General features: G+C 32.5%; 1 protein-coding gene across 1 annotated transcript; it reads left to right on the plus strand.

Moving 5' to 3' along the window:
* Positions 1-10,009: 10,009 nt before the first annotated feature.
* Smp_139140 (hypothetical protein) lies at positions 10,010-17,044 on the plus strand (the record flags this gene model as incomplete). The annotated part of the gene is made up of 3 exons (XM_018792437.1): positions 10,010-10,019; positions 15,503-15,744; positions 16,853-17,044. The coding sequence occupies 3 exons, from the start codon at positions 10,010-10,012 to the stop codon at positions 17,042-17,044; spliced, it is 444 nt and encodes a 147-aa protein (XP_018644208.1).
* Positions 17,045-26,895: the final 9,851 nt, after the last annotated feature.

A 26,895-nucleotide genomic window follows, 5' to 3' on the forward strand; every position in this document is an offset into this window, starting at 1 on the left:
GAGTAATTAATTAATATCAACCAGTTAAAAATGTAATTATAAATTTGAAAGAATTGAAAATTATCCGAACGTACTAAAAGAATGATTTTTAAAAAAAATGCTATAATATAATAAGGGTAGTGTTAATATGATAAGGAAATGACTACCATTTTGATTGGTATCCTGAGTTTAATACTGATACAAGAGATTAAATTAGATCAAGGGAACAGGAAACTATCTATGCTTAATATACATATGTTTTTTGTTACATCTTGTGGCCGAGTGGATACCCAGTTAATGTATGAAGTGATAAGACCGCCAATCAGAGAGCAGCAAATTATCGATTGGAACAGTAACGCACAAAAACTGTACGAGCAGTCTAGAGTACGTATCGGTCTTGCTTCTGCCTAGCCTAGCTAGTTAAGTCCAGAACAGCCTCTGCGGTATGAACCATCATATTTCAAACATACTGAGTTTATATACCAATCAAACTGACCACATCGTACCATAAAATAGAAAATAACATATGTACAAGATTTATCCAAACGTGGCTATGAATAGGGGAGATAGTAATTAATAGACAGGGCATAATTGAGGAATGGTAAATCATATAATAACAATTTATAGTTCAAAATAAAGCTTATAATAAAGGGGACACGGATATGAATACTCTAGTTATTTAGCGACTATACGATAAAAAATATATGCATAATATTGGTTCATTAATAGATCCCAAAGTTACCATTCATTATTCTTATCGGGACATAAGATTGGTATATAGGTTGACAGATACATAGAGCAAAACTTAAAAGCCATTAGTTTAACTAATATAAATTTGAATTCTTTAATTCCTCTAATAATTAATTCGTTGGTGAGGTTGAAAATAAGATAATTCACGGTGTTTATTTCACTTAATAAATTATATTACTAACACTGAAACTATGCTTCTCATTAGAAATTTTAAGAATTTACCCAACACCACTAATCAAATAATGTTTGTTTGAATTCAACTTCATTTATACCCGCTTAACCAAATCACTTGACTACAGGGTTCCTAAATGTGGATTTCGCTATAAGCGGATATGTGATGTTCATTCTAACCAATCTTAATGTCCATTGGTTTACACAGTTTGTTATTTACAAGAAGAATATTTGTTGCACAAAAAAACAGTCAGGTGAATGACTTTTGATTATTCGCTATTTCCGAGACTCAAAAAGTCAAGGGATAATGCATATCAATTACAAGATCACGACGCATCACATATAGGAAACCACGATTTGTATGTAACTAGTTCATTTATATTACAAAACTGAGTACTATATGTCTAGTTATTTGAATAGTAGAAGATATATAAACTGTTAATAGATTCAATGAAAGCTTACAGTCAGGACAACGCAGAAATGCCGTAAATCAATTACTTAATAGGAATAAAAAAAACATGCAATAGTAATCGTCTTTAGAACAGTCCTCAAAGTTCCAGCTTTTCCAAATGTTTCACCACAACTAATAACACGTTTTCGAATTTGTAAATAATGCATTCGTTTATAAGTGGTACACCTACTTCGAGACCTGGAGATTAATATCAATAACTTGCTTTAAATGAATAAATTGTAACAAAGTCTACTATATATAAGAAGCTTTTTGTCAAGAGGCTTTCGAACTGTTCTAGCTGATCTTTCGAATTACCTATCACACGCAACTAAATACTAGTCATAAATTTTAATGATGTAATGATCAGTGATATCATATAGCATTTTTGAAAATTAACTTGGTTTGTTATGTTGCTTCCATGGATGCTTGAAACTGTCTGTTATTTTCAAAAATGTAGTTTTTATTTCAAATAATCAAACTGCATTTATTCAAAAAAGGATACAAAACATCACAGTATGTCATAACATTTATGTTTGACCAGATGCGGCTCTGCAGAACCAAAGAATTAAAGATTGGGTAAAATTTCATATAACTTCATGTTCTTGACCATTTGACGAAAGTTTCATTTACTACTAAACCCCACTCTATGTGAATCAGTCTCCGGAAAAGTGTCAGGTAGATATATTTTATCATAACAATATGCCCTCTCACTAACTCAACCAGTTACATCATATCATGGTAGATTTATCAATTCAGTAACTTCTCTGACTTGAAACTAAACGCCTTTGAACCAAATTTCAAGTATAAGCCGATAGTTTTTATGCTTAGTTAACTAATAATGATAATTTCAAATATCTCAGAGTAAAGTTTGTACCTTTTTCTTCTTCAATGTTCTATTCCCAATCCTGACAATGTTAGTTTTGTATATCTGATTACTAGCTGCATAAATTTTAAATTTGTTAATAACCTCTCTTGTTGGTATTTAAAAGATATTTAACTAGTTATAGCAACTATCCTACAACCAATTTCGATTATGGTTAATTTTGGTTAAGCCTTTTTATTAACTTAACAGACATTGTCATTTGGATAGTAACAATTCGAATATATCTTTGTACTGTTATGATCACTAGAGCACATGACAGACTCTAGCCAAAACGTTGATTGCTTAAATATCATTCTATGATTCAACCTCCTCCCCGTATATGTATGCACTCAAATCCTATTATTAGCTTTTATTTTGTCTTGCTGCGCCCTTACAGTTTGACTATAAATTTGCCTATGCAATTGCTCTCGCTAGCTCGCTCGCTGTTACTTACTCATGTGCATGTAGCTTTGTGGCCTGCGTCATTTGGTAATGAACTGTAGTTGCAGCTTCTCTTTGCCTTCTGATTTCATGCACCGTTAAGACTTGTATTATAGCGGTTATCGAGGTGAAAGATTAGCGAAGCGTTGCACTACATATTTGCTATATCCAACTTCGTGATAAAACCGAAATCTAATCTTTAAATCATCCAGCTATAAGTGTAAATTTTAATGATTCACAATAAAAATTGACGATCTCAACTCTATGACAAACATCAATTAGATAGTAAACGTAGATTTTGCTTTTGACTGTTGAAGAGATGGTTTACAATAAGATTATATTCTATAATATTTGATTAAACATTCATTACTCTATACTTGGTATATCAGTCATATAAACAGTTACTCTGTTTGAATTATTCCCGACACAACCTAACCTGTTTGTAGATTAAAACAAAATAGCATTAATTAAATGAAAATCCCTATCATCTCAAAATTAATTATATATAGTTGCTTCATTGAAATTATACTTTTTTTTTAAAGAACTAATTAGATTTATTTTATTGATTCTTGGACTTTTGTGAGAAATACACACTACTACGGAGGATAGCTTCAATTACATTGAGAACTAAGTCAGAAATATCCGAAAGCTAACAATATTCAGTTTCCATGACAACGAATTGATAAAACATGACGTTACATGATTTATGAAGTTGTGTAGGGAGCCTGAAGGTGTCTGGCAGTTAATAAAGAAATGTTAGTGATATATGTGCTCATCCGTTTACATACAAACCCCTTTTCCACATTACTTACTATCTTCACTTCTGAACAACACTTCTAGAGCTAATCTTTAATCAAAATCTTAACTATAACTTAGTCGTAAGCCTAAATCTTAATCCTAAATCAAACTCCTAACTTTGAATCTCAAATAATACTCGTAATTCAAACCGTAACGTCTTTAGTACTTTTGCCTCATAATTTATTCATACATGTCGCGTCTAGTCTGATAGACTAAAAGTTACCATTACTTTCATAAAGTCATTTTAAAAGTCACTGAAGTTTGCTAGTAAAGTCTACTTTGACCACTAAATCATTAAATTTAATCCATTGAAAGATTTTATTGCATTCTACACTGATTTAAAATAAATAGAGGTATAGACGCTCCACACAACTTAGGATACAGGCAGGCATTATCACTCATATAAATAGATTTACCATAACTAACTGTTAATTAATTACAATGTAGTAAAAACTGTTTTACGCTAATATAACGTATAAATGTCTGAAGACTGAAATTTCTTCTGTGAAATTAAGTAGTGGTTGTTGCTGAATTAATGAAACCATCCAAAAGTTAGTGACTTCGCTTTATTAGCATTGATGACTAAATCTGCGCTCTGTGAAATGGAGCTTAGATACTATTTACAGCTACAAGTTCACTAACTTTTTAAATAATGAATAATAATAATAAAATAAAAGGCGTTCGTTTCAACCTATCTTGGAATCGGCAGCTAAATATATCAGTATGAATAAAAATTTGGTACACAGGTAAATCCTTACTAAGATAAAAAGTGTATGTTAGGTTTTACAGTTAACCACCAAACAAATAATTCTGTCAGTATAAGGTTGTGTTGATTGTCGAGTTTAGATTGATATCATGAATAGATCATGTGGGGATACACACTGTTGGGGAGTCCCATACTAGGACTAAATGGCCTTCCAGTACTTCCACATTTTCAATAGTGGTCTGATATTGATCCACTCATGATATCAATCTAAATAATTGTGTAGAAAAAAAGTCATTAATGAATATCTTAGTGTTTTGCTTTTTCCCCTTTACCCACGAGAACGATCACTGTTTCCATTTAATTATTCTAACTGATTCAACATTTATACACAATCGATATCTTTCCAATGTTTACAATTAATCATCGTTTTTTCTTTGTCATTTCTTGAGTATCACCCACGCAACCGATGATGACATAATCCAAAAAAATAAACAATCTAGCTATAGAAAAAAAAAATTATAATCAAATTACTATTAAATTATGCTACACTTTTTTTTTTCTTCTTCAAATTAAATCATGATCACCATTGTAGATAAATGCACATAATATATTTACTTGATTTTGGCATTTCTTCATCTTCCATTGTACATTGAATTAATTAATTAATTTGATTGGTCATTCAATTTGAAAAATAAACAAGTGGGCGTTTTTATATTCTGCACAATTCATATGAAATCTCTCACTATTATTTGAGTATAAAAAGGAGATAAATGATTGAATGAATAAATAAAAAAATAAATAAACAAATAAATAAATAAAAAAAAAACTGAAAAACCATTATCGATTAAAGTCTGTTATACCAAGAGAGAAAAAAAGAAGGAACAGTCCATTTACATTTTTGGAATTAACAACAGAAGAAAAATATATTTAGAGGAAATGATAATCAGATTTCTATTGTACTGTAAGTTATGATATTAATATTTGTGGCTTTAATTGTTCTTTTTTTTTCTTCTTTCTTTTTTGTTTTAGAAAAAAAGACACATATTCGTTTAAAAACATTTTAGTGTAATATTCATTTTCTCTTTTTGGACAAAAAAGTAGTATTAACAAAGATGAATAGTCACTAACAGTGGAATCCAGTTTGACGCCCGTTTCGTCCTATTTTGAACTCGTCAGCTAGATGTACCTGCATTTGAGAGTTGGTGTTCACTCTGGGACTCGAACCCAGTACCTTTCGCTTCAAACGTGCGTCCTAGATTCTACTGCTAGCCACTATACATCTTTGCTCATAATATTTGTGAATTAAGGCAATATCGAGGCAATACGCACAGTATGCACATATGCCAATAAGAGAATGATCAATTGCAGTCCTAAACACCAATGGGAAGATTCAAACAAACAATACTAAGTGCATTTAAATAGTATTAACATTTTAAACCTTATTATAGTGTACTACAAGATGAATGCTGACAGGTACACTGTGATCTGTAATCTATGAAATCTAACCTAGATCACCATTGAAAACCTGGAACTACTAAACGACCGTTTCATTCTGGTATGGGACTCCTTACTAGTGAGCATCCATGATCTCACACGACGGACTCAAACCCAGGACCTTCGGTCTCGCTCTCGAACGCTTAATCTCTAGACCATTGAGCCGGAACTCAACGGTGTTAATGTTTAGTTTAAACTAATTCATGATCTTGCGTAATACTTCATTAGCTCACACCGAACATGGTTGGACTCCACTGGTTACGGCTCCTCATTAGAAGTCTAAGAAATCCAACTTGAAGCTAGTCATTAGCGATAATAATCTATGAATTTTATTCATACACAATCTAAAGTCTTAACAATGATGTAAACTGACTGTTTATAAATATATGAAAAATGTATACATTTAAGACGAATCTTATATATTTACCAGTGTGTCAATAAACTTAATGACATATCTATTTGCCCTGACGTGTACAGAGTAAATGTTTATATTATCTCTGTTCTATATTCAAGGAAATTGATTCTCAGATACCTATTTTGAATGGGGAAATTTATCTTTGATCAAATCATCTTCATATTTAGTAATGTAATGGTTTCTTTTTAATAAATATTGAAAATAACGATGAATGAATTTAGCATTTACATTCAATAGTTCAATATCAGAAGAATTCTTTGTGTTGTTTAAAATATCTATGCTGAACGTTTTAATGGAGATATATATATATAACAGTAGTTTAATAAGTAATCTTTTATCATAAATTAAAACCCAATTAATTAGCTGGAAAATAAGTTTAATGTCATTGTATGTATTTTTATAATATTGGTTAAAAAAATTAGATAAAGGACTTCTTAGCAGTGCGCATCTACGATTCCGCTTGCGTGGTTCGAACCTAGGACCTATCAGTGTCGCGCGCGAACGCTTAACCTGCAGACCACTGAGTTGTAACGGTCGTCCAGTGCTTCCAGGTTTTCTATGGTGGTCTAGCTATAATTGACTCATGAATTCAACTATTAAATTACTAAAATCTCCACAAAACCCCCTTCAATAAATTTCGTTGTTTTTAAAATGAATATTAATCATTAAAATAATGGTATTATCTTTTAAAAGACAATAAACAGACGAATACATCCACATATAAATGCTCAGATTAGTTTTTAATTATTTTAATCTACAGGTATGGAATATATCACAATACTTAAATCTATACAATTGACTGGTCAGTGAATAGTGATCGGTAACATGTTTATCTAATCGTTTAGTAGTAATCGAGTTCTTCCAATCAAGTTGTTGTGTAACCATTAGACTAGATCACTTGATATCACATATACTGTTTTTAGATGTTAGGTGAACCTAAGCAGTTTAAACTGAAGCTGACTGACCGAGGTTCGAATCCTATAAAGAGCATCAACTCCCTTAAAATTATAAAAATTACACCGATAACTAGTGTCAACAAGCATGAAACTTAAGTTCATGATTTTCTGTTGACTATTCCAAACTATCTTGTACTTGAATATATAACTAAAAATACATTATTATTAATGAATCATACAAATTATAACATGATGATTACAGAAAATCATTCTTGTAATCATTCTTATACCCTTTAATTGGTTAGTAGGAAAGAGAATTCACTTGAATAGTTTATCATTATGTAATTAGGTATTACCTATATAGCAACTGAATACAACTTAAAGTAAACAAATCTGTTAAAGTGATTAGTAATTATTAGTAAGAATTTGAGTTTTTACACTACTGATATTCAATATTGAATTTTTATTGTTCGTAGTTTGTAAACGACTACATTTTGTTCTTCTGGTTTTATTTGAAGCTGTACTTAACTTTTTAGTTTGATTTCATGTTTTTGAAATATTTTGAGTTATAAGTTCTTTTTTGTTTTAGAGTAATCCTCATTTAATACAGAAAAAGTATTTATAAAAACAGTTATTTATTTTCAGAAGTGGTTTTGTGGATATTATAGTGATTTTAATAGTTGATCACCACGGAAAACCTGGAAGTACTGGACGGCCGTTTTGTTCTATTGTAGGACTCCTCAGCAGTGTGCATCCACGATCCCGCCCCGCGAGATTCGAGAAGCAGTGACCAGTGGAGTTCAACCATGTTTGTTGTGAGATAATAACTCACTGAAGACATTGGTGGATGTGTCGCCTAATTTTTCATGGATCGGTTGAAGTTAGACATTAACACCGTTGGATGCCGGCTCAGTGGTCTAGTGGTTGAGTGTTCACGCGCGAGACTGATAGGTGCTGGGTTCGAGTCCCACGAGGCGGGATCATGGATGCGCACTGCTGAGGAGTTATTTATTTATTTAGGATACTTTTTAAATTCATGTATATGACTTTGTTCCTATAACAGGAAGCATTATACTAAAAATTAGTTTTTAAACACTTACGAAAAGATTGTTTACCATTAACAGTGTTAGTGTCAAAAAGTAACAATTCTTTATGAGTAGGGGAATTTGTGGAGATTTTACTTTATTTTTACAGTTGAAATCACGAGTTGATCTAAGCTAGATCATCATTGAAAATGTGAAAGCATTAAAGTTAGACATTAATACCGCTGGATGCCGACCCAGTTATCTAGAAACTAATCGTCCGCCCTTAGATCGAAGGTTCTGAGTTTGAGTTACTCGTCTGGGATTGTTGATTTTTACTTGTGTAGAGTCCCATATTCGGACGAAACGGCTATCTTGTACTTCAAAGTTTTCAGTGATGGTCCAGCTTAGATCAACTCGTGGTTTCAATTATGAAAATTATTTATGGGCTGATTAGGCGTGTAATAATAAATATGTTAGCAAACTAATATTTATTATTTATAGTAACATAATGTCAAATTCACGCTTATCAACCAAACCTTTGGTGTGTCACTGTTGATATGGTATCAATGATTGCTGGCCAAAAATAAATATAAATATGATTATTCTATTGACGATGATTTAGAGATGAGGTAGCTAACATAATTCTGAATATCTGATTCTGTAGTAAACTATGGTGAAAAACAGATTATAAATTGCCTTCCAATGAAATAGAGTTTTTGTTCGAATTATGTGCTGAAAAATTGTCGCTTTTTAAAAAATTTGTCTACAGTAACACTATCTATGCAATTATATTCAATATAGAAGCAAGGTGAGACGATTCAGTCATTAATTTAGATGATTTAATTGTGTGTTAATCAGTTAATAAGATAAGGGAAAATTTGTGGACGTCCATGAAAAGACCTTTGATTAATCATCATCTTAATAAGAATACGAAAACAGTAAATGTTCGTGTCGAGTGTGAGATGGTTACCCACCGAAGAGAATGGAAAATGATCGCACAATATCTTAGATTCATTGAAGTTAGACACTAATACCGTCGTATCCCGGCTCATTAGTCTAAAGATTAAGGGCTTACGCATGAGACTGAAGGTCATTCGTTTGAGTCCTACGTATGAGGTCATGGATGCGCACTAGGGAGGAGTCCTATACTCCGATCAAATAGCAATCTAGAGCATCCAGGTTTCAATAATCATCTAAATTTGATCAGTTCTAGATTTCAGTAAAATTCATCATTCTTCACAATCCCATCCTTAGAATTTGGTTTCATGAGGTGGATGGAATTATTTGCTTTCAGATTTATAGTAACTACTTAGATGGTCAGAACCAACCTTTCCCCTGTATTTTATTTCACAACAATAGAAAAATGTTTTAATAGTTTAACTGACAAAAAAATTTTAAATTTAAATCAACCAAATCTAATCATAAGTTAGCAATTACTCAAAAAAAATTTTTTGTTGTTGCTGTTTAGGTTGAAGTGCTCATTTATGCATGCACTCATAAGTATTTACATTAAACCCCCTTCTGATATTTATATAAATGTTTGTACGGGCGACGAAATATACCTCAATTAGTATATGACGTAAGCATTAAATAAAAAAATAAAAAAATAAATAATAGAACAGTCATAAATCTCTTTGATACCCATCTTGTTTCTTAGAAAACAAAAAGATATTCATCATTTACACTATAAAACTAAACAATAAAGAACAACAAATGAATGAATCAAAACAATCATCAAATTTTATTTAAATATTAAATGTGTAGGCGGGTAAAAGCTTCAAGTTAATTAAGATAAACAAGTGTGAACATGTTAATAAATAAAATAATGATAGAAGTTAGTTTACTAATTTGTGCCAATTATAAGTAAATACTAAAATTAGTAGTAGATTGATGATGGCTTATTTATTTTTTAAAAAAAAATAGGTAATGAGAAGCAGTGAAAAAACTTCCATGTTTAGTTGTAGATAAATAACATGAGTGTAGGTTGATGTGTCAGCTGTAGGTGTAGGTCAGAAATTATGATGGTTCAATGTGAGTATAAGAAAATATAAACAATAGAATGGTTAAAATCATTATAAATTTAATTAAATTCGCTTTAATCATATTCTGAAATGCTTGGAAGACTTCAAAGCACTTGAAAATAGATGATTGATAACACTACATTCAGTTGGAATAAGAGACATCATCCACTTTGATGGATCGAAAAGCGTTCGAGAAAGTTCTATTTCTTAAAATGAAAGATTAACACCTGAAGCACCGTATACGTAAACGAACTAAAGCGATTTGAATAAGCGAGATCGAATACAATTAGCTGCACTGTGATAATTAGTGGCTAATGTGTAAATACAGATTCTTCCTACTACTCCTTTCTCATCTCATGCTTGCTAGACAAAAACGACGTATTTTCATTCGTTTTGATCAGTTATTATATTTTGAAATGTCATGAACAAACAGTCTGTTTAACGTAACTAGTACAACCATGGAGTTATCAACTCACATTCTATGCATAATAATGATAATTCTGATCTGTGATTATCTACCAGGCTGATTAATTTAATTCACGACCATAGCCTAGAGTTATGTATATGACCAATGGATTTTTCACGTAAGATCTTCATACATCTATGCACATTTATTCCGGTATCACCTTTCACCACATAGCACACTAATAACTCACATTAATACTGGCACTTTAAAAAATAATTCCAAAATCAACATCATATAATTGGATAATAGTTTATTACACAGTTGTTTTGTGAATCATATGTATGTCTGATAATTTAATTTCCGATTATTTCCTTAAAGAAGTTCTAACCAGATTGTCGAACGAAATGTAGGAGTTATTTTAAATCCCAATGGCTGAGATTTTTATGGATATAATTCCCCATCTACTGTCTTCCATAAACTTGGCATCCAACTACTATGAGAATACTTCTTCAAAAAGATTTTGGAAATATGTTATACACTATCAGAAATAAGGTCTAGATTTCATCTAATTTATGAAAATTGTTATTTTGAATGTGTTTCGGTAATATCTAACATTTGTTTTTCCGTATTCAGAGGTGAACCTAAAGTAAATATACATACATCTGTACATTAATTTTCCGTTTAAACTTCAGAAAGAAGTTCGTTAAACAAGTTACTAAAGTACAGTAACACATCTATGTATATACGCAGTAGGTACGTTTCTTCAAGAGGTGACATCAACTGAAGTATCACTAGTTAATTCGAACTTCACTTCATGAAGCATGGAAGAGAATCAAAGTCATTAACATTTACAACTTGAATCAATTTGTTCCACAGTACAGTTACGATCTTATATCACCAACAAATTCTTGTTTCATCCACGTCCTGGCTGACATCTTAGGGCAAGTCTTAGGACTAGAAAAGGTTTCAAACTAACTTTAGCTTACAACAAAAAATACTCTGTCATGTATTTTGCTATATCATATTTTCAGTGTAATTTAAATGATCATATCGGTAGAGTTATATATATATATATATATATATATATATATATATATATATATATGATTTTTAGACATAATTGTTGTGTACATCAGTAGTTACAGTATAGAGTTCCCATTAGTTCCCAATAGAAGTAGAACAATCTCAATCGGTTGTAAACATCAGTAACCAAGACTTCAACGGAAACCCGAATTTAATTACTCACCAAAATTTAACACACTTGTGTAACATTGATTGTCTGCTTAAATTTTTAGAAATTACCAAATAAAAAAAGAATATTAGAAATCTATAAAATTGTCGAAAAACCAAGGGCATGAGTTAAAGGTAGATAATTTTCAACAAAGGGTTGTGGAAATTATTGAGTTTTAATTGAGATCATGAACCGATCGATGCACTGTTGAGAAGTTTCATACTAGGACGAAACGGCCATCCAGTGCTTCCAGGTTTTCATTGATAGTTTAACATCTATCTCAATTAAAGGGAGATGATTGACCTAATAATATATAGTGTCTTTTATATAGAATTATCATTATTATTATAAATGATTTGTCACATGGTACTAAAAACGACTACTATTTATAGTTAATACATAAGATATAATCATATTTATACTTTAAAAGTTAATTAATGACGTTCAAACAATATTCCAATTGTTCAATCTTTTATTGTTAACAAATAACTCCTATTTATTCTAGTTATTATTAATTTTAATTATTCAGTTTGTAAACTTAGTCATTGGAATTATTGAAGTGATTAATTTATTGAGTTAATAAATGTCAAAACAGATGTTTCCTTTGTTCATCTAGGACTCCTCGTTAATCCATATCTATGGTTGTATAAATCATTAGATATAGGATATAGCACAACATTATTCTTAATTTTAACAGTTGAGATCATGAATCGATTGAGGCTAGACCACCATGAAAACCTGGAAGCACTGGACGGCCGTTTCGCTCTATTGTGGGACTCTTCAGCAGTGCTCATCCACGGTCCCGCCCCGTGGGATTCGAACCCAGGACCTATCAGTCTCGCGTGAGCACTTAACCCCTAGATCACTGAGCCGGCATCCAACGGTGTTAATGTCTAACTCCATTGCTTCCAGGTTTTCCATATTGGTCTATCTTCAATTGACTCAAGATTTCAACTATAATTTAATCCAAATGATTTATTACATGCACATGTAAATAAAATTATCATTCTATACTTTAACCATAGAAAAACTTGAGAGAAATTATTTTAACTTTAAATAGTAAAGGATGAGATTACTCACAATTAATTAATTACTAGTAATAGTAACTATGTTTCTTTTATATTCTTTTAACCGACCGATTAAGATATCCGAACTGATATCATTTGTTTGTTCGTTTTTTTAGTGATAAAGCCATACAGTATCAACATACATGAATTAATGTTCTTTCTTGGTTTGACTATTTGAATGTGTGTATGTATAGTAGTAACAAACTAAAATGAACCTTTCGAATAGATAGTTAATAAATTTAAAAAGGTATTTAGTAGTTATTCATTGATTTTTTGTTCTCTCAATTATGAGAAATATCAACCAATCAATTAATTAACTAATTAATTAATCATTATAAGCAAAGATAGATAGTGACTAGTAGTGGAATCCAGTTTGACGCGCGTTTCGTCCTATTTGGGACTCGTCAGCTGGATGTACAGCTTGATGTTCACTCTGGGACTCGAACTCAGTATCGTAACGAATTAATCAGCTGAGTTTAGCCAGTATATTCTGCTGGCTGGGTTCCAGTCTTATAGAGACAAAACATAAATAATAAGTATTGTATTGAATAGAAATTAGATTTGGTTATTTGTTAACGAAGAATCTTAAAATTTGCTGATGCCTTAGTTCATTATTAATGAATGATAGGGAATTTGTAAATATTATTCAATTTGAAATGAGTTAATAGCAGAAAGTGACATAAATTAAGAAACCAACAAAAAAATCAGAAGATATTGGGTGACCATTTGGCCAGATATACGTGAATTTACACAAGAACGAAGACAGAACTGTTATATCATAACCGCTAAGATATCAGTTAACTTCCGAAATAGTCGATATTTTAAATTTGTATTCATTCATAGTCTTAATCCATTAATTCTGATGAAACTTAACTTAGATTGTTTGGTCCTATTACTGTACGAAGTTATAAGTGATCATCCCTGGGGTGTTAATTTACTGTTTCGGTCTGGGCACCCGGGTAGTATCACAGCCCATACACAAATCAAGTGACTTGTGTGGCGCACATGTATTCGGTGTATCATTGTACCAATATTTATGTGTTCACATAAATAAATAAATTTACTAGCAGTAAACAGACATCTGGCATTCGCAAACCTAAATTTTAAGGTTATTTATTCCATAATAAGAAATAAGTTCAAACTAGCAATTTTATTATCATTGATTCGTTCGCTCACAATGCTAATAATTCACAACTTCTACTTCAATACCATGAAAAAAACCAACATCCTTCATTCTTTTTTCTACCTTAGTAATTTAGGCAAAAACACCAGGTTTACAGATGAAGCTTTATGGGGTTGACTCAGTGTGAAACTAATCAAAATACATTAAGTTTATCAATTATATATGAACAAAAAGTGTTTTAAAAATTTTTCATTCATATAAATTACTATAAGAAGGTCTTAAAATTTTGTAGATAGTGCTCACACTGAATAATTTAGTGTAACAGAATTACAGTCTAAATCATAATGGTATGTTTAACAGAACTTGTAATTTAAGATTGCACATCCACAACAACTCCCCTTTTAATACTGTGATTTTCTTGGGTTTACTTGAAAATGAAACGTTCACTGCAGTTGTCGGGTAAACCATCTTTTGAGATATATGTCTATTTATTCTAGAAGAATCACCACCGCATTTAATTTCGTATCATTTGAGGGCTGTGATACCTTATTTGATCAAACCTTCCTGCCACACTCTCCTCTATTCATTCATCGTGGTTTGGTATGTAATCTCGGAAGAACAGAGGAGCTCCGATTCTGAATGCTAGGGTTTTCATTGATACTACATTTTTACAAGTTTTCCTTTTCTGTAACATCAGGTGATGGTTTGGATGTCTGCAGTTTACACCGAAAAGACTCAAAAGACTGTGTACCAAAGACTTGATGCACAATCTTTTGTACCTAACATGATGATTACCGATCCACTAACTGCTGTCACCAGATATGACAGTTGATAGGGTTTTTACGATTCTTCAGTTCGAAATTATATCAAATTGGAATCAGTGCCAATCTCTGTGCGTCGGTATTTCAAATTTTGAACCAAAAACTGTAAGTAGTAGCTTATGCTCTATGAGGAGTGTAAATTTCTAGACATACAAAACTTGTGAAAGCAACAGACGGCGAACGCCGAGGATAAAGTTTCGTTTCCTATTTGATTATATTTTTTTGCTATCGGGGTTACTGTTAGGTCAGCACAATGGCTTTTCCTTTTCTTTCCTTTAATGAAGGTAATATGAATGCGTCAACACCAAAAATTGAGGTATCGGCCGCTACAATGGTTGACAACGTGGGGTCGCAATGTTCCAGTAATATTTCAGAGCTCATTAACGATTTCAGTTTACAAATTGTTGATTTACATTCATTAATATAATCAGCCTACACAGATTGGTAACCATTTGTGATGACAACAAAACACTAATTTTAGTGTAAGTGAGATCATAACCATGTGATAATAAATTGAACTTGACTGACTGATTTATTAAGAATCCTGTGGTTGAATGACCTACTTAGCATAAGAGGTAGAAGACTAAAATGCAATCCAGAGTTTACAAGATGAATCATTTTATACACTTCGTATATATTTCATAATTCTCGGTTAGAATTATCACAGTAAGAAATATAAACATCAACGTATACCCACAAATGGATAAACTTCTGGACACGCAACTTATATTCAGTCATCGTATACGTGTTAAAGTCAAATTTTACTTGCACTATATTTTGTGTCACAGTTAAAATTAACAGTTTTATAAATTAATGTCTTGAACTTTTTTTCTTAACTAATTCAGGTTTGTTGTTATCTATCAAACTACAATTACATATTGTAAATTTACATCCAACAATTCTTGCAGACGGGAATATAATTCATCATAGAACTAAACGATGGGCCTTTTATGAAATACATAAATGTGGTCGTATTAAAGGATATAGTTGTTTAGAACATCGTCACTGTTATGAGCGTTATCTGCGTCGTGATATGGTTTGCTTTGAAGTTTATCCATGTTTAAGTTCGTGTATATTTATTGCTCAGGTAAGAGTTAATAATTCAGTCAATTAGTTATACTGTTTATACTCTTTTTGAATGTGTATTTTAATGTTACTAACATAGAACAGATAAAGCATTAATATTGAACAACTTGATGCGTATCATCTTGATACTTATTAGTGCAAATGAAAATATAATATCAGAAACATGCTAATAGTCTAAGTGTTAGCTCTAGTCAGATGACCTGAAGGTTTTAGCGTCAATCCCGGTGGAATCGTTGGTGTGCACTGCTGAGGAGTCTCACTCTAGGGCAGAAAATCTGTCCAGTGATTCCTAGTATTCAGTCGTTATTTAAACAAGGTCAGTCCGTGATGCAAACCATAAAAAATTCAAGAGAACAGAGCACATCATCTAAGAATATGTCATTAGAGTCAGACGTTTCATTGGCATATTAAACAATAATCTGTTCATCATTTTACTCCATCAAGAAGATACTTGAGAAAAAATAGTTTTACACTGAATACGTTATTTGATTCTCGACATTGCTTATTGGTCTACTGTATCATATTATCAGTGTGTGTTGTATTATCAATCTCTATTCTGAACTAATATAATATTGTAAGCTCATTATTGAAGTGTAATCCAGATCTTAGTACCGACTAGATTTTGTTCAGTAAAGAAGTTGATACATTTTCACAATACAGCATAAGTTGATTTAGGCAATATAATATTAATATAATATTAAAAGTTATCATATAAGAAAATGTCCTAAGGATTTATTATAGCAAAACATAAGCCATTCACGACTGGATGAATAGGTGAATTATAACCAGCAGTGAAATCCAGAATGCGCTATATTGAGGCAACCCTACAGGATCTAGATTTATCAATGATGGCTGATCAAAACTCTGTACTGATTATCAACAACGGGATAATTTAAACACTTTATAAGTAATAACATGACAGAATGAGTTACAAATCAATTCCCAACACACTTGTTTAATTTACCTTAATTTGAATTTTTGTTATTCCTTAATAAAACTCATTATTATAAGTAGTAAAGAACATATTGCTTAAAAAAAGACACTAACTATTGTTCTTTCACATTTGAAATCTTTCTTAAACAGATATCGCTCGTTTCCTTGTTTTACAGCTTCACGATGCTGAAAAATTAAATGAACAGATTAAAAAATTATTATTAGACGGTATACCAGTCAATAATCATAACGATCCAATTAATTATGTACGAGAACAAACGGCAAAATTATTGAAGGAATTAAATTTAACTCTACCATCGCATAATCAATCAGAAGTCTCAGCGCCGTCATCAGCAGCATTAGTATGATCATTGTCGGAATAATCTAATATGAATCAACCCAGGAGTTTCATGACATCATAAGTCATAAAATTATAATGATGATTTAAAGAAGAAACCAAGATCGAATTATTATTATTATCATCATATCTTTTCTGTTTTGTACATGTTTTGTATTTCTTTTCACTTCTTTTCTGAAATTCTATTCGTATTTAAGTTTTCCTGTTTATTTGTATATTTTCATTCCTTGAATCAAAAGCTTTCCTATCCTCAATTCATTGAATGAAACAAGTGCATTTTGAGATATGGTCATTATTATCCATGGTAAAAATAATAATATACCTCCATAAATAATTCCAATACTACTATTAGTAACACTGTTACTACACTGCTACTACTACTACTACTACTACCCAAACTCATTTTACTATCAATACTACTGATATTACTTACAAAGAAGCAAATAATACAGGGAAATAAAACAACTAGAAAAGATCAAGATATGAGAAAAATAGAGACAAGATAATCTGTGATATGCATTATACATATGTACATAGTTCTTTGTTTTTCAAGATATAAATGTAATTTCTATTCTTATTTCACATAAATATACTTACTTACTTACGCCTGTTACCCCTCGTGGAGGAGCACAGGCCGCCCACTGGCAATAGATATACTACTAATTTGTAAAAAAATTTCAGAAAATAAAATTTGTACAGTAGTGTATTAATCATTATTTTAGAAGGGGTTTGGTGGAGATTTTAGTAATTTTATAGAGTTGAGATCATGAGTCAATCGAAGATAGACCACCATCAAAAACCTGGAAGCACTGGACGACCGTTTCGTCCTATTATGGGGCTCCTCAGCAGTGCGCATCCACGATCCCGCACTGGCGGGATTCGAACCCAGGACCTACCAGTTTTGCGCCAGAGCACTTAACTGATAGGTCACTGAGCCGGCCGGTATCCAACGGCGTTAATGTCTAACTTCAACCGATCCACGAAATTGAGCAACCATTCACCAAAGTCTTCAGTGAGTTGATATCTCCCAACAGACCTGGTTGAACTCCACTGGTTACTGCTTTGCACTAGAACTCCAGGAAATACCTCCTGGAGCCAGTTACTAGTGAGCACGTGATCATTATCAGAAGGGGTTTTATGGCGATTTTAGTAATTTAATAGTTGAATTCATAAGTCAATTATAGCTAGACCACCATAGAAAACCTGGAAGCACTGAACAGCCGTTACAACTCAGTGGTCTGCAGGTTAAGCGTTCGCGCGCGAGACCAATAGGTCCTGGATTCGAATCCCGCTAGTGCGGGATCGTGGATGCGCACTGCTGAGGAGTTCCATAATAAGACGAAACGGCCGTCCAGTGCTTCTAGGTTTTCGATGGTGGTCTATCTTCAATTGACTCATGATCTCAACTCTATAAAATTTTTATTTTAATTTGAAGATTTTAATGCTGATAGTGCGAGTGATGGATAAGATGTTTGATTTATTTCAATGAATGAAAAAGAAAGTCTCATATGTTTAAAAGGTGCACGTTTAAAGAGTTTAGATAATTACTTATAAATTTCACGATTATATGACAATCTAGGTTGTGAAAGCTACCATAAGCCTGATATCGTTTGTCAATCAGTTTAATTAAAAAAACAAACTATTATTTGTGTGGTTTAATTATGATAAGATAATCATCACATCATGATTCGGGTGAGACTATAATCTATGGACGTCCTTTAAGTGACGCTGAGCTAAACTTTACAATAACCACCTACTAACTAGGACTACATGTAGATTGTAAAGCACTGTTTGGAATCACAGTTAACATTTACAGTTGATGGGTATCGTTTTCCACACGAACAGACATCAGCTAAAATGTCAAAACGCTATTTAACCAAATGGATGGATGAATTTTATGCCAAAATCCAAGACGTATTATCTTATCTCTGTTTGGTTCGTTGATAAATTACTGTCTCGCTATGATTCGAATTCAAAGCGTAGTTAATTCAACTTCTTTGTTGGTTGCTTTTTCATTTCATTTCAGATGGTATAAGATAAATACATTTTGTCTCATTATGAAAAACAAATGACTTTATCTTATGTTCACAGGGAATAGTCAAACTTAATTACAAAAATACAATTAGACAGATTGTTCAATGATTCTATTAAGTGGAAACATAAATGAATGAATCATATTCACATAGAAATTATATACAAAAACCTTTTTCTTATTAAAAAAAAAGAAAAGAAACGCAGATATATTATGATGTGTAAGCCAAAATAAATGATATTTTGAATGCACCATAGGATGTATATATTGGGGGGAAACAAGATGTTTATTAGTCCACATATCTTGATTGAAAAATATCATTCACTATTATCTTGTAATAAGTCAAGGTTGTCTAGTTATTATATTCAGATATTGGTGTCCTATTTTCAGTTAGGTACCGATAATTTGATTTTCATTATTCAAATTAAAGTGACTTTAAATTAGACAAATAATAATTATATGAGAATAGTTGGAGACCATTGGAATTATCAGGAGAATAGAACAGTTGTTTAGTTATAATTTAGGCCTACTTGACCGTACATACCTATGAAATCATATCGAATTGAACATGGAACTTCTATCTCTTATGGTTATCAATTTTTAAGTCAGTGATCAAACATGTCAAGAGTGAGATAGGCATGGATGATATCCACTCTATATAATCAAATTACTGAGTTTGAAAATATCAGTTATCGTGTGCAAATTCTTCGTTCTAAAGATAAAGTACTTGCTGAAAGAAATGAACGTACTGTGTTCCATAATGTATACGGTGCTTTGGGCGCTTACTTCGTGGGGACTTTGAGCAAAACGAAATACCTATTTAATAGTCTCTCAGTCTTTGAGAAATCTAATCGATTTTTATTTTCTTGTCTTGGCTAGTTTGAAAATGAGTTATTTTTCAGTGCCCAAAGTAGACTGTCTTGTTTTCTACTTCACTTGTTAGTAACATGTTATGTTCCTATAGAATGAAATGTGTTGAAATACACTTTTAATAAATGATTAATTTCTAGTGCGTCTACCTGATAATATCAAATTAAAGTGATTTCAAACTATATGAATACATCTATTTGATAAATTCGGCATTCAGTCAAACAAGTAAGTTTCCTTTAGTGTAGTAAAATCAGATATTATTCTTTAGTTATATTAAGATATTTTACCAGTAGGATTTACACTTTATTCTTAGGGTAATCGTCATAACTCATTATTAATAAGGTTTTAAATGCTCTCATTGTTGTTCAGGACTGAAATTTGAAGAAGAATAGTCAATATTTAACCACTTGGAAAAGTAGAAAGCTTTATAATGTTTGAGTCAGAATAAATTCTTTGTGGAGGTGAAATATTACGAGGCACGAATGAAAATCCGTTATAAAAAGAGGTGAAGTAGGATGCACCAATCTAGATGCGAGTGATGTGATGATTTATTTTCGAGAATACTGTGAAATACTGAACACTGGTCCCCTTTCAATGGCAGTTATGGTACTATTGAATGACTGTAATATAACAGTAAAATAAACAGGTTTTTCCTTGATGATTTTAGCGCTTGATGCCATCCTGCGCTGGATAATTAGATTGATAGGACTAAACACTAGACTGAGTACTAAATCAGTGGATCACAATGAATCACGATACTTAATCAAATGATGAGGTGTCACACAAATATACGATAACCGATCAAGAACCCATTATTTACTATATTCACAATATATTATGATAAATACAAACGTTTAAAGAATATATATAAATTTCCGTCTGTGCTCAATATTGATCAATACTCATTACCATCGGATATATTCCAACGTTTGAAGAATTGATATATGGCATTCAGAAAATTTTAACGAATTCTTTGGACAGATATTGACAAATTATAGACACATTTAACAGTGATTGTCTTTGAAGATAGTAAAAAGAATTTCGAAACAAAGTACATTCAGTTTCACGAATAATGAGATTTTCAATGCACTGTATAAAAACAACATAAGTGATCGCTTTAATCGTCCAAAAAAACGTAAGAGTAATCTCAAATGTGAGTCTTTGAGTATTGACGATTGATTCCTTCTGTAATTTCAATGATCACAAAGAGAATATACACCAATGCTTGAGAAAAATTTCGGATCTCCCAGGAAACCAAGATTAAACTTGTGAAAGTTCATTTGTAAAATTAAAACGACACATAATTTGCAATTTATTCAATTTCAGATAGAAAATGACTCATTCATGACACATGATTTTGATTAGCTGAAAGTAGACAGATTTCTCTCCGGGTTCTATGGCGATAAATAAATTCCTACAATAAATAGTTCGGCTGACCTTCGAAATTGAAACTGGACTCATTATTTTTACTGGATACAACCTAGCTGAATGAGTTTGGTCAGTTATCCATAACAGACCATGACTGTGTACGATATGCAACACATACCTCCAAACAACTAGTCAACTTAGTCCACACATTTCTGGGCTAATTTGGCTATTTTGCAAATATGTATATATTCAACCTTGTTTATTCCTGACTTTTGGTTTAGTTGGGTTATGGACAACGACGTTGTCTAGCTCTAAATATCTATGACATCTTTAGTGGTGAGCCCGATGTGATCTAGTACACCAAGCAATAAACTGTTCGTCTACTCCTTGTTGTAAGATAATAATAAATGTCTTTACATAGTGTGATATTATTTTTATGTTCTCAGGACGTTTTCGGATATTCATAAATTTTATTCTTACTATGTAATAATAAATATCTAAACTTTTAAAAACTTAGGACTCCAACCTTTCAACACATACGATTCTGACCCAGCAATATGGAAACTTTATTATGCTATCTGGAATCTGAATTACAGCATGACTGACCAACTTTGGCAGTTCCTCAGAGTAGTGAAGGGATTGCCACTCGCGTTCAACAGGTACTCTACAATTAGTATGCTAAGTAGTGATGCTTTTGAACCCTATGACACATGAAAAAGGCCATCCGTAAACCTGAAGACCTAACTGAACAATAAAGATCAAACCAGTTATTCTACAATATCGAATTGCAACACAACAGAAACGTTGCTACGTATGTGAGAGGTCATCGGCCAATAAACTTAGATGAAAGTGTTTTTAGACAACTCTTTTCTTCTAAGCTTCCCCATCAAGGCAAAGAGGTTGTCGTTTCATTCCAAAATAATGCTGTTCCGATTGTGAAGATTATCAAAACCCTCAGCATCAATGTTTGTTCTTTCAAAGAAAAACCTCAGATGCTAAACGAAATTATAGATCTGTGTAGTACTATCACTCATTTCTCTAACATTCAGTATGATTGCAGATGTTACAAAATGTTAGTGGGATATAGATTGGATTAAGCATGTTTTATGCATGATGGTGTTGCTGCGCGCTGATTGATTAATTTTAAACCGATCAGCCCGGGCATATTATTGCAGAAAAATCTATAAGCTTCTTATGCATATACTATAAATATATGAACATTATTTAAACTATTGATTGCTGATTGCTGTTCACTTATCATTATTATTTTGAATACAATTTCATTCCTGTTCAACGTGTTCTGATTTTGGGGTCTTGTCGAGTGTCATCGTATAAGAATACTAAGCAATAGGAATAGCTGGGTCGTTTATATAGCAAAAATACAATTATTACACAAAACTTCTCAGGTAAGCCCATCAAGCAGAAGATATTTCTAGACCGCGAAAAACGGATATCTTTAGTTGGTGTTGGTACCGCGAAATCTGTGATAAGTCTTCTAGAACAGCAAAAGACACTGCAGAGTCCTTTGGTAAAATGTGAAAACCATACATTAAATACTTTATTTGCAAATCTTCCGTCAGTTGTCCTTTACATCCTACATGATTCTTCCGATTCTTAATTATTTTCCATTTCTCCTTTTGTTTTTTCAGTTCAATTTTCTCAAACTTCTTTTGACAGGCATTCCACATCTGATCGGGGTTTTATACTACTTGTCTGTAGACATAAGTAGCGTACACCACAGCACAACACTATAGTCTACTCATTGACTCAAACAAACGGAAGTTAGTAGGCGGAGATAATAAAATATCAGTTTACGGGGTTTCGTTTTCTGGTTGTAGGTTGTACCCAGTCACAATTATTGATGCAAGTGGTCAGTACTTCAAACCCGTGACATCTTTAATCACTTCACCTGTCTCCCGATTACTCCCATCCAGTTGAACCTACTCAAAATGAGAAATGATAATAGTTAGGTAGTGATAAGGTCTGTTAAGATTTAGGGATCCTACACTATTAGGTAGTTGCTCATGTAACCCAATGATAAAGCTTAAATAATTGTCACGAAACACTAACTGACTAAATGTTTTCCCTACTCATAAATTACTTGATCTCTTTGTCTGATTGGATTTAACCCGGTCGTATTGTTAAAATGATAATGAACAGACAAGTACTTCAAAATAACTGAATTCAAAGCTCCGTGCCATGAAAAAAAGAATTAAAATATGATTGTTAAAGTATTGCAAATAGGAAAGATACTTAACAAACCAAAATCTATAAAAGAATAAATATTTTCGGTTTTGTGTAATATACTACTCATAATTAACATAAACTATGTGATTAACTCATACGGACCTAATATTTAACGTAAATACACATCAATCTAAGCTGACACATCACATCGACACAGTGAGAAGAATGTGTAGCAAAGAATCTCTGTAATAGTAGTATCCGTGATAGTTAAAGAATAATCAAAGAGGTGATTACTAAAGAAAGGATGAATTCAAATGTTAAGAAGTACGAATTAATTTAAAAGCTCAGTATATAAAAAAAGATAATAAACGGACGCGCGCCACCAACCGTTCATCATGGTTATCGCTCATGTACCAACCTGATGGTCTGCTGACACCAACAATGAGTTGTCACTATGGGCTGTGTAGATTATCTAAGTAAAACCACCATTGAAAACCTGGAAGCACTAGATAGCCATTTGTCCTAGTAAGGCGCTCTTTAGCAGTGTTCATCCATGACCACACGATCGGAAATTGACCGCAGAATCTCTTATTGTGCGCGCAAACGTTCAAACTCTACACAACTGAGCCGTAATTCAATGATGTATAGGTCCAATTTCAACCAGTTCACACTATCGTGCGACCAACTTTCACTGTTCTCAATGAATACCTTTCTCACATCCGACAAGGTTAAACTCCACTGGTCACGGTACCGCAATAGAACTACGGAAATCTTCTCGAAGCTGATCACTAATGACAACATGATGATTATCAGTGTGGGTTTTGAAGACTATTAGATTTCATTGAAACCGCGAACTTATTTAATTAGGGTTTTCGAAATGATGGCTTGCCTTGGTTTGGTTACTCCTACATGTTTTTCAGCTTAATCCTACATCAGAAAGCCATGAAGTGGTAATCATAGTTTGGTCTTCTATATCACATTCTCTTTCTTCTCTGGTCGATAAACCCTCAGTTTTCTGTAGGCTAATTTTGCTGATACACAAGTACAAATATACTATACCCGTTAGTGAACGCTTAAATTACCACTATAACAAATAGAGTAGTCAATCTTATATAATTTGTTTTTATTCTTAATTATAATCGGTATTTATAGGTCAGTTTATGTTTCATAACATGTGATTAAGTATCTCTTACAGCTTCCCCGACTAGACTAGACAAAAAGGATCATCTAAAGTAACGGTTTACACGATTCATTTCCTGATGCTATATTTACATTTTGTAATATTCTAAAATTATCTTCACATTTTATTGACGTCTGTAATGTTTTTACTTTATATTTCAATAGAATAAATTCTTGCAAATACTTATTTTAGTAATCAATAATACTGAACCGTATTTATAGAAGTGATGAACTGTGACTAGCAGTAAAATCCAGGACGTACATTTCAAGCTTACTCTAAGATTAGAACATTGACCATTACAATATGATTCGAATATGATTTAATGATACACAAGTGATTTTATTATTAGAATTAAAATTAAGTGGGTTATAAAGTAACTGGAATAACTACAGTGTTCTGACTGATTTATTTATTTATTTAAACACATAAATATTGGTACAAAGGGGCACCAGATAAATATGCGCCACATAAATATCATTTGATTTGTGTAAGGGCTGTTATACTGCTCGGGTGCCCAGACTGAAGCAGGTGGTTTTCTTAGGGGACCACACCCGGAGCCTTTGACCTAAAGATCTGATCCACAAGGCAGTGGAGCAACGTCAGGAGATGCAGTCCCATGGTAGTCGGTGACCAACGATTGATTAATACGCTATTTGTTCCCTCAGGATCCTGATGTCCATGTGCATCGTTGGTTTGGAATCAGAGTTTTTCAACTCCTCTAAGTGGACTTTCCGTATCCACCAACCCGATTAAAGTACCGGACATTCGCTTTTCATCCTCTCAATTTCGTAAACAACAACCCCGTCACGAGAAGGAAGTGAGTAGGACTTCCCTGGCAGAGGCTATACACGCCTGGCCATGTGAGAGCACTTCGATAGGGAGAGCGGACTCTCCCCATTCTCGGCCGTACCAGGACATTTGGGGGCTGATTATTTGTCCACAAAATCCAGCCTCAAATTTCAAGTTAGATTTCACCAGTCAGAACCAATACTTTAGAGTTAATTATTATAGATGTCACCAATAGACAAGATAAAATGACATCAGATAACAAATTTGTATCATTGACAATTGAAAAAACTTCAAAAACTAACCACTTACCCTTCTCTTACGTAATAGATGGTTCGTGGTCAGCAGTGAAACTCAATAAGCGTGCATCATTTTATTTGGAACTTGTCAGCTAAATGTACTTCCGTCTCAGTTTTAATGTTTAAATTAGGACTTGAAAATTAGTAAATTTGAAATGCGGTTAGAATTCGGTTATTATACTGTAGTTAATGTAAAGAAAACTGTCTATTTCGCATTTATTTGAGTTTTTATAATACTGAATTATTTTCAAAGTCCACTCGTTCTCATTGGTTTATACACTTAGCGTTTGTGTGCCTAAATGTAATGATCTTTACTGATACTAAATAATTCCTAAATATGCAGTCAGTAGATGTAGTTGAAAATATGACACTGTGTCAAATGATTTTGAACTTCACAAAGGAGTATCCGTTCCACAGGGATAACTAGTGAACCCCAATAATGAGTGCTAAATAAAAGTAATCTAAGTTCAGTACTTTTTGAGAATTACCTCTAATTACATAACGTCATAGTTGTTGGTATTCACTACTGGAAGACCATCAGATATATGCGGTGTCAAGTCTCTTTGGTCAGTGGGTACAGTGAAATTAAGAAGGTTGAATTCATCCAATCAAAATATATGCCACCGTCTAATACTACTCAGTAGTTAATCAGTATATGTTACATATACATGAAAACACAGTTGTTAAGAAACAGTTTATGAACATTATTATCACATAACTTGATATCATCATCTCATCATCATCAGGGGGTTTGGTGGAGATTTCAGTAATTTTATATAGTTGAAATCATGAGTCAATTAAAGCTAGACCACCATGGAAAACTTGGAACCACTGGACGGCCGTTTAGTCCTATTGTGGAACTCCTCAGCAGTGCGCATCCACGATCCCGCTCGCGGGATTGATCATCATCATCTTGTAGAATGACATTGTTTTCTGAAAAAATATTTTATAGTTCTCCATCTAAACATTTATTTACTTAAAACTGTTTCACTATTACATAACTCTTATTTCTTCTCTGTTTTCCAACTGAAGACTGATGAGATTACGACCTCACACATTCCAGTTTTCAAATACACACCTTCAAGTTGTATTGTAATTTGTTGGTATTGTTTACTAAGTGAGTTATAAAAAACCAAGCG

Source organism: Schistosoma mansoni (genome assembly GCF_000237925.1).
Source record: "Schistosoma mansoni, WGS project CABG00000000 data, supercontig 0288, strain Puerto Rico, whole genome shotgun sequence".
NCBI lineage: Eukaryota > Metazoa > Platyhelminthes > Trematoda > Strigeidida > Schistosomatidae > Schistosoma > Schistosoma mansoni.